This window comes from Arctopsyche grandis, chromosome 7, assembly GCF_051622035.1.
Source record: "Arctopsyche grandis isolate Sample6627 chromosome 7, ASM5162203v2, whole genome shotgun sequence".
Lineage (NCBI taxonomy): Eukaryota > Metazoa > Arthropoda > Insecta > Trichoptera > Hydropsychidae > Arctopsyche > Arctopsyche grandis.
In genome coordinates this window covers 31,049,698-31,061,879 of record NC_135361.1, presented here as the reverse complement: position 1 = coordinate 31,061,879, position 12,182 = coordinate 31,049,698, and the positions used below count along the sequence as shown (strand labels likewise).

General features: G+C 31.3%; 1 protein-coding gene across 1 annotated transcript; it reads left to right on the top strand.

Annotated features, from left to right (window-relative positions):
• The first annotated feature begins 436 nt into the window (after positions 1-436).
• Positions 437-4,474, top strand: LOC143914804 (uncharacterized). The gene is made up of 3 exons (XM_077435152.1): positions 437-640; positions 1,707-1,804; positions 1,926-4,474. Exons 1-3 carry the CDS (start codon positions 567-569, stop codon positions 4,370-4,372), a joined length of 2,619 nt encoding a protein of 872 aa, XP_077291278.1. The 5' UTR covers positions 437-566; the 3' UTR covers positions 4,373-4,474.
• The last annotated feature ends 7,708 nt before the right edge of the window (positions 4,475-12,182 follow it).

Here is a 12,182-nt window from a genome sequence, read left to right as displayed (position 1 = left end):
TGGACGGTATGTACTGGGCATCCCATGAATTTATTCAAGGGATGCCCATTTTTTTTGCACGTTTAAAAGTATCTAAAAAAAAACCACGTACCACGTCCTGCCGTGTGTGTTTTCGCCCTTATAGTACGACGAGCGTTATCGCACATAGATACACACACAGTCTTACTCACAGACACACAGAATAGCAATATCATATATGATTATATCATATGAATACCTACTACATAAAAAATAGTAATTTTATTTGAATACCAACCTCCTTCCAAAATTTCTAATAGAACAGGCCAAATAATTTTATATGCATGCAATTATTGCAAAGTTCAAACAATTAAATTATACCTATAATGATAATTCAAAATGTTGCCAGCAAAATAAATATAACATTCTAGAAAATTTACCAACTTATGGTGCAATAGATAGTTTATCTTATCAGCTTATATCTTATTGAATTTATAAATCGATAAGCACATTGGAGTCGCTTACTGTAGCGTCGAAATTTGACTACAGCGGTTGTTTTTTGAAGAAGAAGATCATTTAGAAGAAGAAAAAGAAGAACCTAGAAGAAAATGGGTGAACCTAGTGAGCTTAGACATTCCAGGAGACATTTTCCTTTTGCAATGAGGAATACAATGCTAATGAGGTGAGGTCTCAAGTCTTTGAAAAATACAAAGATGTTCTAATCTATAATTTTTTAAACCAACGTCCTATATTTTATAAGTTGTCCGTATACTAGATTTTATTTTACATGTTTTCGTACTTTGCCGTAGTGACTTAACAAGTTACCTCGTTACTAGAGGTCGGAATCTGAAGGGGCCGGAAACGTGCCGCCTATTGTTCCATTGTTGTAAATCCTTTGTAAAAAAGGTTCGGCAAACCTTTAACAATGCATTTACAATCTTTGAACAATAAACAGCCCCTTCAAATTCCGGGCTCTACTCATTACATCATCATGGCCAGGTCATACTATAAATTTATTTGAACGCCATTTAAAGCGGTTGTGTGTGCATTTTTATTATATCTACTGGGATATATATTTAGTATATCTCACATGGTTTATCAATTGATAATACCAATTAATCGATAAGAGTTTTCTTTTACAAATTTAAAGATATTTATATGTACTCTTTTATGATCGTTCTGACAGTTTTTAATTGCGCTATTTCTTAGTTGTAGAAAATTTTGCATTTCGAAGTGTGGATGAGAAGATATTTTTGTAATTAATGGATTGCTGAAGAAGCGAAAAAGTAGAAATAAAAATGTATTGGTTTTAGACCAGGTTCCGAAAATTATAGCAACATTAATCAAAATACGTAGTAAAAATATAAAACATGGTCTGCTTTAAAAAAAACTGCCTTTGATTTACTCTATTAATATACCTTTGATAATATATGACCTTTAATTATAAAGGTTGCTAAGGATCTTTTTTTTTTCATTTATCCATTACCTTAGAAGTAAAAAAAGATTGAGGATCATTAAGTTCAAAAAGTTTTCCAAAATTATTATATATACATTGCATAAGCATACATACATACATATGTATATTTATATATATGTATATGTACATCAAATAGAAAAGAAAGTATTCTTCAACCAATTCCATGATAAAACATTGGAAAAATAATCTTTCCTGTCTAGTATTAATATTAATTTGTAGTTTTTATTCAATTTTATATCTATGTATCTATGGGGATAATTTTAAATTTCAGTGACTTCAGAAATCTTCAACATCCACATATACCAGATCCTCCAGATCCATGGGAAAGACGAGATAAACATAGAAAGGAAATAGAACGAGAAAACTTTGGTTATTTTTTTTTTTTTTGTATTTTTTTCTATAATATGAATTTAATTTTGCATTTAAACCACATTATATTTTAAGTATTTTATTAAATAAATCACTTCATTGATTACTATTTTTATTGCAGGATATTTTGACTCATACATGAATATGATCATTAATTCGTTAGACGGATACGTCGAAAAGGACAACAAATACATTGGAAAAATTGATGATAAGGAAAGAGATAAAATAGTGAAGATGGAGTTTCCTCTGAGAGCAGTTTTTGTTATATTGCAAAGGGCAGTTTACGACGGATATGAAGTCAGACCAGGCATAGATTCCATGCACAGTGAAATCACAGACTTATTTATATACAGGACGAACGAAAATGGTGAGCAACAGAAGCGATACATAAACATGCAATTGAGTACATCAAAAAAAGACGAAACAGTTAATAGCGAGTCATTATTCACAAACCAACTAACGATGCTTAGTTTAGCCAGATGTTTCATCGATTATCGGGAGAAGAAGAGAATTTTGGACTTTAACGAGTACGTCTTGTGCACCAATTCTCGCGTTGAGTCTGAGAGCTCCTGGGAAGGGATATTCAAGGTAGATCCAAAAGCTGACTGGGTATTCGACGTGAAAGACTTTAGCCAAAACTACAAGATCGATAAACGACAGCTGTCCAAAATCAAGCCCAAAGTGAGGGCTTGTTTCCAGAGGGTCTTGGCTCGTAGGCTCGTGAAATGCTTGTTCGAAAAGAAAGAAGTAAAGAACGACGTGAATAGTGTGTTTTTGAAAGACTATGTCATCGATGTTGAAAAGTCGAAGTTTAGAGAAGACTTCATACAGAACAGACACAAAGAGAACCCGCTGCCGATAGACATCAAGCCCTTCCGTGATTATATAATCATCGAAATGCAAGAACGGAATGAGAGTTTGGACCTCGAAAAGATATTCAAATCAAACATGAAGTTCATTCTGGAAGAAAATTTCGGAACAAATAAATCTCCACACTTGGGAGTGAGAGGACATATCGACGACAAGGAGTTGGATCAATTCCTCGATGAGTTTCTAATCTCCGCTAACATGCCTGATGATTACAAAATAATCAAATATTGCACTTGGATAATGAGCACTTCGGACCTTGAAATAGTGAAGGAAAGAGGAATAGAGAAAGTAATTTTTAAGGATAGGATGAAGCATCTACGTGACTGGCTGAGGTCTGATGCAAAGGAAGACATCACAACCAGTCAAGAGATAAGAGACATTCTCAAGGAGAAGAGGATAAATGTAACTAACTGGTTTCCTTCAGTGGAACCATTACATTATCTCGTCGGCAGGGATAATCAGTTGAGAGAAATTAGAAAATGCTTTGAAGAAAACAAACTAGTCGTCATCACTGGTATAGGAGGTATAGGCAAAAGCCAATTAGTCAACATGTACATAAAACAATACGGAAGGTTTATCGGCGACAATATAATATGGATATATGGAAAGGATCCTGTGAAAATAATAGAGCAATTTCGGGGTTTGGCGAGAAATGGCATGTGTGCTTTCACTGCAGATCAAGAAAAGTCCAAGACTGTCGACGAAATCATGAGAGCCGTGGTAGACTATTATAATGGAACGAAATGCCTTTTAGTATTTGATGACGCAGAACCGTTCATCTTCGATAAGATAGAAGGCCACCAAGAAAAGTATCTGCCTGATGATTTCATCAAACGCACCCAGCCAAATATATTAATCACATCTCGAAAGCGAACTTGGAATCAGATCGGGAACGGTCACATCATGAGACTGGGTCCTTACTTTGAAAAGGAAAGCAGAGAAGTCATCATAAGGAATGTCGACCTGAGACTGAATAGGAGGCAAGCTAGACTCTCAGAAGAAATCGGCAAACGCTTCGATTACTTTCCTTTGGTCATCTATCAAATGATCACGTACATAAACAGGAGATGCAGGTTAATGAGGAATGTGGACCACGATGTCAGCTTCACGATGAATCAGATGTTGGAAGAACACGAGAAGGAACCATTGAAAGTTTTAGCTTATAAAGAGTCTAATATGAATCGCGTGTTGTACAGTAGACATATTATGATGACGTTTGACCCAACTATAGAAGATATCCAAAGGAAGGAAAAGAACGGTGATTTAGCAGTCAAGTTGATTTATTTGATGGCCTTTATCGGAGACGACAACGTACCCAAAGATACGTTTTTGCCGCTTGTCGATAACAATGAAGAAGATTTGAAGGATTTAATTAATGTGGTACACGAGTACTCCATGTTGGAGCTGGTGGGCGATGATAAGATATTCATTTATCAAATTGTGAGGAAGGTGTTCAGGTTGAAGTTGAAGGCTGACGAAAAGGACAAGGAGCTGTTTGAGGAAGCAAAGAAACTCGTGTCCTGCGAAAGCAATATAAGTAAAGAACTCAAATTGATTGAGCCAATACCTGATCCTATCAAAGAACCAGAAGAAAAACCAAAAGAAAAACCAGAAGAAAAACCAGAAGAAAAGCCTGCTGGACCATCGACTGAAGCGTCTGGTGAATCAGGAGAGAAAACTTCTGAAACGCCACTATAAAGTCAAGAATTTTTTTTCAACGTTTTATAAAGTTAAGTTTTTCCAAACATTTATAGTTTGATTTTTTTTTAATTTGAATAAATAATAAATGCTTTTAATTAAAAAATATATTTTTATTATTATATAGTAATATTTCCTATTTGATCAACTATCATATATATTAGACTACCATTACATTTATATCAAATTTTATGATTCTAAATTGAAAATTGCATTTATATGTACATACATAACGAACATTGGTTTTTATATAACCAATATTTATTTTATTTTATTTAAGTTTGGACCATTGTGGCATCACAGGAATCCCTTATGCGCCACAATGGTCGAAAATATAACAGGGAGAGATAAACATACACATAAAAATCAATAGCATTATAATAATATGAGATTAAGTAAAATATCAAATAAACAGAATACATAGTAGATAATGTCATGCATCTACAGCCAGCACCAATATACATAATATAAGAACTAGCCATAAATACAAAACTTCAAAATTCCACTCATACATCACATCCAATTATAAAAATAATGATGAGCGCAGACTACCAGACATTAAATAGGTTAAAATAATCTACCCTCACTGAGGTGGAAAATATCACATTCAGGTTCAGCAGCAACGATTTCATTACAAAGTCGGATAGCTCTTGAAATAGGAGCCATCCGATAAAGAACTGTGCGAGCAGGAGGTACAACCATCAAATGATAATATATTACACGCATAATTATTAGGTACATAAAGTCCCAAATGTTTCAGCAACGATGGGCATTAGTACTACCACGTAGAAGCTGGAGAACAAAACGAATGAATGAGAAGTTTCTCCCAAGTTCAAGGTATTTATACCCAAGTATGCCTAAAAGGCTGAGAGTAGGGTAGAAATATGGCTAATACTCATGCTCTTTTCTATATAGGAAACGAAGAAATGTTTTTTCCAATTTTCCAATCACTAGAAAGTAATTTGCTTCATGCGAATTCCACACAATCCAGAAAAATTTACATTTCTCTGACACAATCACATTATACTAATGGAAGAAGATATGTATTTATTTATTTATTAAATACAGAAACATACAGTATTTTAATATTTTTATAAAACATTGACACAAAAAAAAAATTGTCTAAATTTTTATTTATTTATCCATTATTTCCATATTATCACTAGTAAAAGTATATTTCCACCAATTCAAGCAGTGAAAGTGTATCAAACAATGAATTTACAACGTTTAACTCTATAAATTTAACCCAATCTTAAGTGAATAGGGCCAACCCTTACTTAGCCTAACCTATCCTAACCCTTAAATAATAGCAACCCTAACAATCTTAAATTAATAAAACCAACCCCGAAAATGTAACTGGTTATGATTTCACTGAAACGTCAGTGAAAATATATTTTCACTTGAACTATAATTTCACTGTAACATATACAAACCAATGTTGTCACTACAAGTTGCCAAAGGTGATACCTTTAATCAAACTTTTGCATATAAGTACCAAATATCATCATAATACATAATGATTAAACACAAAACATGAGTTGAAAACACTGTATGAATGACAACCCCTGCCACTGAATTCTTCCACTGTGGAAGCTATGTATGTATGTAGATGTTTCTCTTCCCAATTCATCGAGCAAAACTTAATAGTGAATTTTAGTGCGCCTCAATTTAAGTACATATACCTTAAGTACATATTCGTTTATTTCGACTATCCACAAGAATAGTCGAAATATGATTTTTCTAAGTGAAATTTTATTTAATTCTCATATAAAGACAATTTAATATATTATCACTATTAATTCAATTCAGATTCGTGTAAATACAAGTAAATACTAGTACCGGCTTTTAGCACTTCCAATTAACCCTTTTAAACGAAATCAAAAAATAGTGTGGCCAGAACACTATCCTAATAAACATTTTTCAATAGAAAATACTCAATATGAAATAGTATTAACAGTGGAAAAAAATCCGAAATGAAAATACGTATTTTTGACTTTTGATTTAAACTGGACTACTATTTAGAGAGATTTGAAAGCTGAAAAGTACTAAAAATGAAATATAAAATACCCGACTATAGATTTCAATATTCATTTTGAACAGAAAATTGACATATTTTGAGACATCGACCGAAAAACACCAAGATACAGAAAAATCGCGCGATTTAAAAAACACATGTATCTCCGAATCTCGAGCCAATTAACATTTTTTATTACCAGATTCGTGTTTACTAGGCATAGATCTATAAGAAAAGTTATATCTCGTCTCTGAAACAAAAAAAAAATTCGTTATTTGTAGCTTTTTGCATATGCATATGTATATCTCCAAAAAACGAGCTCGTTATATACATATGTACCCGAGTACGGGAAAACCAAATCGATTGGGGCTAATATTCGAGACCGCTCTAATAAATTTATATATTTTGTGTGCCTTCGTTGCACGAGCGCACTCCAATTCAATGGTCAGAGTGACCAATTGTTATGCAATTATAATATAAACTTTAGGGGGGGTGAGTTTGAGCATTACTTCGAAACAGTTTAATTTCAATTGTTGCACTTTACCATACATATATATATATATATATATCTGCACACAATGCGAACAGAGTGCATTGCTAATTTACGATATGGGAAATGAGCGATTTGCATAGAAAATTTTGCGAAATATTTGCGCTCGTAAATTCGATTTTACGATCAATATTCCCCATTTGGCCACGTTCCCCGAGGAATTGTATGAATTTAAATTTGCATCAAATAAAATTCAGATGATCGATTTGGTTCAAAGCTCTTAAATCACAATGTCTTCCTGTGTGTGTGTGTGTGTGTGTGTGGTTTTATTTTTATTACATACATACTTAATACAGATTTAAAAAATGTTTACCTAGTAAAATGAAGAGCTGTATGCTCTTCATTTTACTAGGTAAAAATCTAATGATTTTTTTTAATTTTCATCACATTGATACAAAAATTATACTTGATTTTTTTCGTGAAGAACACATATTTAAGGGGTCGAGAAAAATAGTGGATGCAAAATCGAACAAGAGTGAACTGCCACTTCCAGTTGACGGATGCTTACCAAATTTTATATATAACTTGGTATTAAGCTTAAACTTATATATATATGAAATTTCAGTTCAATAAACCAAAAGGCTTCTGATTAAAACATAAAAAACCTCGATTCTCTAGAGTAAAAGTACTACTTCCGGTTCAGATAAAAATATTTAAAATATATAAAGTAATAAAGATTATTATTTCTATTACATGTAAAAAAATTTCAGTCCGATTCAGTTAGCGGTTTGGGAGATAATTGAATTTAAAATCTTAAAAAAAGAGGACACCTATAACGGGAGGTACCATTTCCGGTCAACTTAAAAATTTGAAAAAAATTTACGTCATATCGATAAGAGTTTTAGTAACCGATACTAAGTTTCAGTTCGATAGGACTAACGATGTTCAAAAAATCCCAAAATACACAGACACACACACATTTTTTCTAGATCATGAAAACATGATCAGTAATCGATTCTGAGTTCGAATCATTCAAAATCTCGAGTTCTAATTTTCGTATGATCACAAAACTCCATCTATTGTCACTACGTACATACATAGATAAAGTAAATAAATTAAACAAATGTGACAAAAAAAACAGTGTGACAAATGATTGCATTTATTACCTTCTCTTGGGGTAGCTAGAGCTTTTAAATATTAATTGTGGGTATTCATTAAGAGCTTTTGTATACATCATGACGATTGTCAGAAAGCTTCAACATTTGTCATATGTTTAAACTGATTGACATCCGTGTCGCATGCAGTTTAATTCCGATTTTAATATTTCTAGGGGCGGATGCCCCTTAGCCTTTTTTTATTAATAATGCATGTGTAGACCAATGGGCTTTGATATTTTTTTAGTTACTGAGGTCTGAGGTAATGTAATGGTAATAATATATTTCAAGGGTGTGAAATCCCTATGATTCATTCATCTCCTATGTATGTATTACATATATAAAGATATATAATATGTATGTCTATTTGTCCGCAATAAAAATTTGATAGAAGTTGAAAAGTTTATGCACATTTATGTATGAAGTTCAGAAATCATGTCAAAGTCGAATTTGAAATGTATATATTATACTGTAATGGCCTCCATTTGTATATTCATTTTAAAATTTCAAGTAATATTCAATTGTTTTTATCGTTTAAATATAAATTTTTCAATATAAGACCGCGCAAGTGACTTCATTTTTATTATTCTACTAGTGTTATGCCCGATGAAATATCATCGCATAGGTTATGGCTAGACACACGTATTTTGGGCATCTATTTTTTTCAATTTTAGCATTTTTATTTTGCATTTTAGCGTCTTAGGGCATTAATTAAAAATGTTTAATTACAAATAATAAAAAATCTCGATGAATTTTAATAAAATTAGATGCATATATACAATTTAAAGACAACACAACAATTAAAAAATAATAGAAAAAATCAAAAATGTTTTGGAATTAAAATTACAATGAAAAAAACATGAATATAAAAATACAAAGAACAAAAATATGAATATAAAAATATAATACCAATTAAAATTTATTAAAACTCAACATGGAGCATATTTCTACAGATTATTTTTTGAGATTCGTGCGACGATCGGTAACAATTATATTGTATTTAGTAAAATACCTTTCAGCATCCATACTATTGACGGGACACCAAATAGATTTTAGAGCTGCACAACCAAACTCTTCATATTTAATTTTTGCTGTCATCAACAATAGCAATATATCCGGCGTGGATTCACTTTTTATATTCTCTATTAATTGTCTAAAAAAGTGCTGATATCCTTTTAAACATTGAGCCTCTGTTAATACATTAAACAATGGCAGGTTTCAAAAAAACAAAACTCTTTCTTTAACATTAATATTAGATTTTGCACCTGCTACAGATGGATTGAATAGTTTACTCAATGTTTGGAAGAATAGATTTATATCATTTGGTCTTGAGTGCGAGTCTAGTTTTAAGACGCTTTTTTGAGCATCTTTTAGATACACAGCTCCAACTGTCTTCTTTTATTTACAGTAGTAGACAAAAGCAGTTGCTTGGTTTCGACAGGAAAAACACCGTCTATGGTAAACTGCAAGCTCTGTTTTATCCCCTCAATTTCTTCACATAATAAATGGGCAAAGGGATAGGAAGAACCTTCTAAATTGTCTATTAATTTTATAAATTTTATGCAAATTTCACTTTTGTTTGTTATTTTAGCATCTATTCGCATATTTTACGAATTTAGCATCTATTCCGAATTTCAGCATCAATTAAACATTAATAACAAAATTACCAAAATACGTGTCTCTAGTTATGGCATATTAAGCTATTAATAAAAAAAAATGAAATGAAATGAAATGAAATGAAATGAAAAAATGATCCGCACGCGGTCGTATATTTTTCAAATACCTTTTAAATATATTTAATTTGGTACTACTTTAGTATGCGGTCTACCTTAGCAAGCGATCGACTATTTTTACTTTATCTATGTACATACGTAGTAACAATAGATGAAGTTTTGTGATCATGCGAAAATTCGAACTCGAAATTGTGACTGATTCGAACTCAGAATCGATTACTGATCACGTTTTCATGATCTAGAAAAAAATGTGTGTGTGTGTGTCTGTGTGTCCGTGTATTTTGAGGATTTTTTGAACACCGTTAGTCCTATCGAACCGAAACTTAGTATCGGTAACTGAAATTCTTATCGACACGACGTAAATTTTTTTCGAATTTTTAAGTTGACCGGAAATGGTACCTCCCTTTTATAGGTGTCCTCTTTTTTTAAGTTTTTGAATACGATTATCTCCCAAGCCGCTAACTTAATCGGATTAAATCTTTTTTACATGTAATAGAAATAATAATTTTATAACCTTATATTTTTTAAATATTTTTATCTAAACCGGAAGTAGTACTTTTACTCTAGAGAATAGAGGTTTTTTTATGTTTTTCTCAGAAAAATTTTGGTTTATTGAACTTAAATTTCATATCTAGAAGTTTAAGCGTAATACCAAGTTATGTAAAAAATTTAGTAAGCATCCCTCAACCGGAAGTGGCAGTTTACTCCTGTTCGATTTTTCTTCCACTATTTTTTTCGACCCTTTATACACGTGTGATCTTCACGAAAAAAATCAAGTATAATTCTTCTATTAGTGTGATGAAAATAAAAAAAAATCACAAAATTTAATAAACCGGAAGTGGGATTTTTATCTCCTAGAAAGGTCAAAAATGTTGTCGCCTGGATCCTGTCCACACCCCTAAACGTATTAAGCTGAAAATTTATATTTGTGTTGTTTATGTACTAACTTAGATTTGGTAACGTTTTGGTCAGAATTTGTAAACCGGAAGTAGTATTTTTTTTTTAAACAATATTTCATTATTTTTTAATTATTTTATTTTGACCTTTTAAATTATTTTAAGCGTCTTGATATTTATTGTGTATAATAATTATACTGATTTTAAATAATAAAAAAAATTTGAAAAAAACCGACAACCGGAAGTAGAACTTTTGTGTTGTGCAAGTTTCCATATATTTGCGCTCAATTTGTATCGCTATCATAGTTATTAGTTCAATATCGAATTTTGTTTTGTAACCTTCTTATACATAGATAATACACAGATAAAGTCATGGGTTGGTCACACCCGAATTTTTTTTATTTGTATCGTAGCAACGAAATTTTTATCACAAATTTTGTTTTTTCCTGCTGCCTCATAATGTTGTCGAAGCATTTCTATCAAAATATCGTCAGCAGATACATATGTATCTCTTAACCAAATCTTAAATGAATAAGGCCAACCTTAACTTAACCTAACCTATCCGTATGTTTTTTTGTGAAAATATTGATAAAATAAAAAGATACCTTAGCAGCCAGCACCTATTTATTTAAGGGTCAGGATAGGTTAGGTTAAGTTAAGGTTGGCCCTATTCATTTAAGATTAGGTTGTTAGGGTCGGTATTATTCAGTTTCAGTGTCACACGCGAGAACTGAGACAGTGAAATCGCATATTAAAGTAAAAAAGTGAAGATAGATCGCATACTAAAGTAGATATGTGAAGGTAGACCTTATACTAAAATAGCACGTTTAATTAAATATTTATATTTAATCGCTTAATATGAAAAAAAAATGGTAAAAACTACCTACCTACTTACATACATATAAACAATCTTCTTCTCTAATATACATATAATTTCGAAAGAGACTTTGTATGTAACTATGTATGTATGTATGTAACTATTGTTGGTTCGTAAATTCGTGACGTCATCGAACAAATGAATATTAAAATAAATTTAAATAAAATAAAAGTATTCAAATAAATTTAATAAAATGTTTACTATTATTTTAGCCATGTTTAAGCGGTTTATATTACAAATACCGACCGAAGCCGAATAAAACCATTAGTAAACAAAATAAAACACCAATAGAAAAATTAGCAAACAGTTTATGTATGTATATAGAAGTTTTTTCTTGATTATGTTCGTATTATATTCATACATTTCGTTGGCAGTGTTTTAACCGTGACGTACATACATACATATGTCGAATCGAAACGACTATTACATATAATACGAAATGTATTTATTTATTATTCTACCATATAATCTGTACTGTATGTATGTATTTGTGTATTACGTTTTACGAATTGCGATTGATTAACTATACATATATCTAAATCTCTATCGTTAATATACATATGTATTAATAGAAGAATACAACAAACAAAAAGATTAATAATAATTGATGATAGTACATAATCAGTCAAAATAACATTATTGCTTC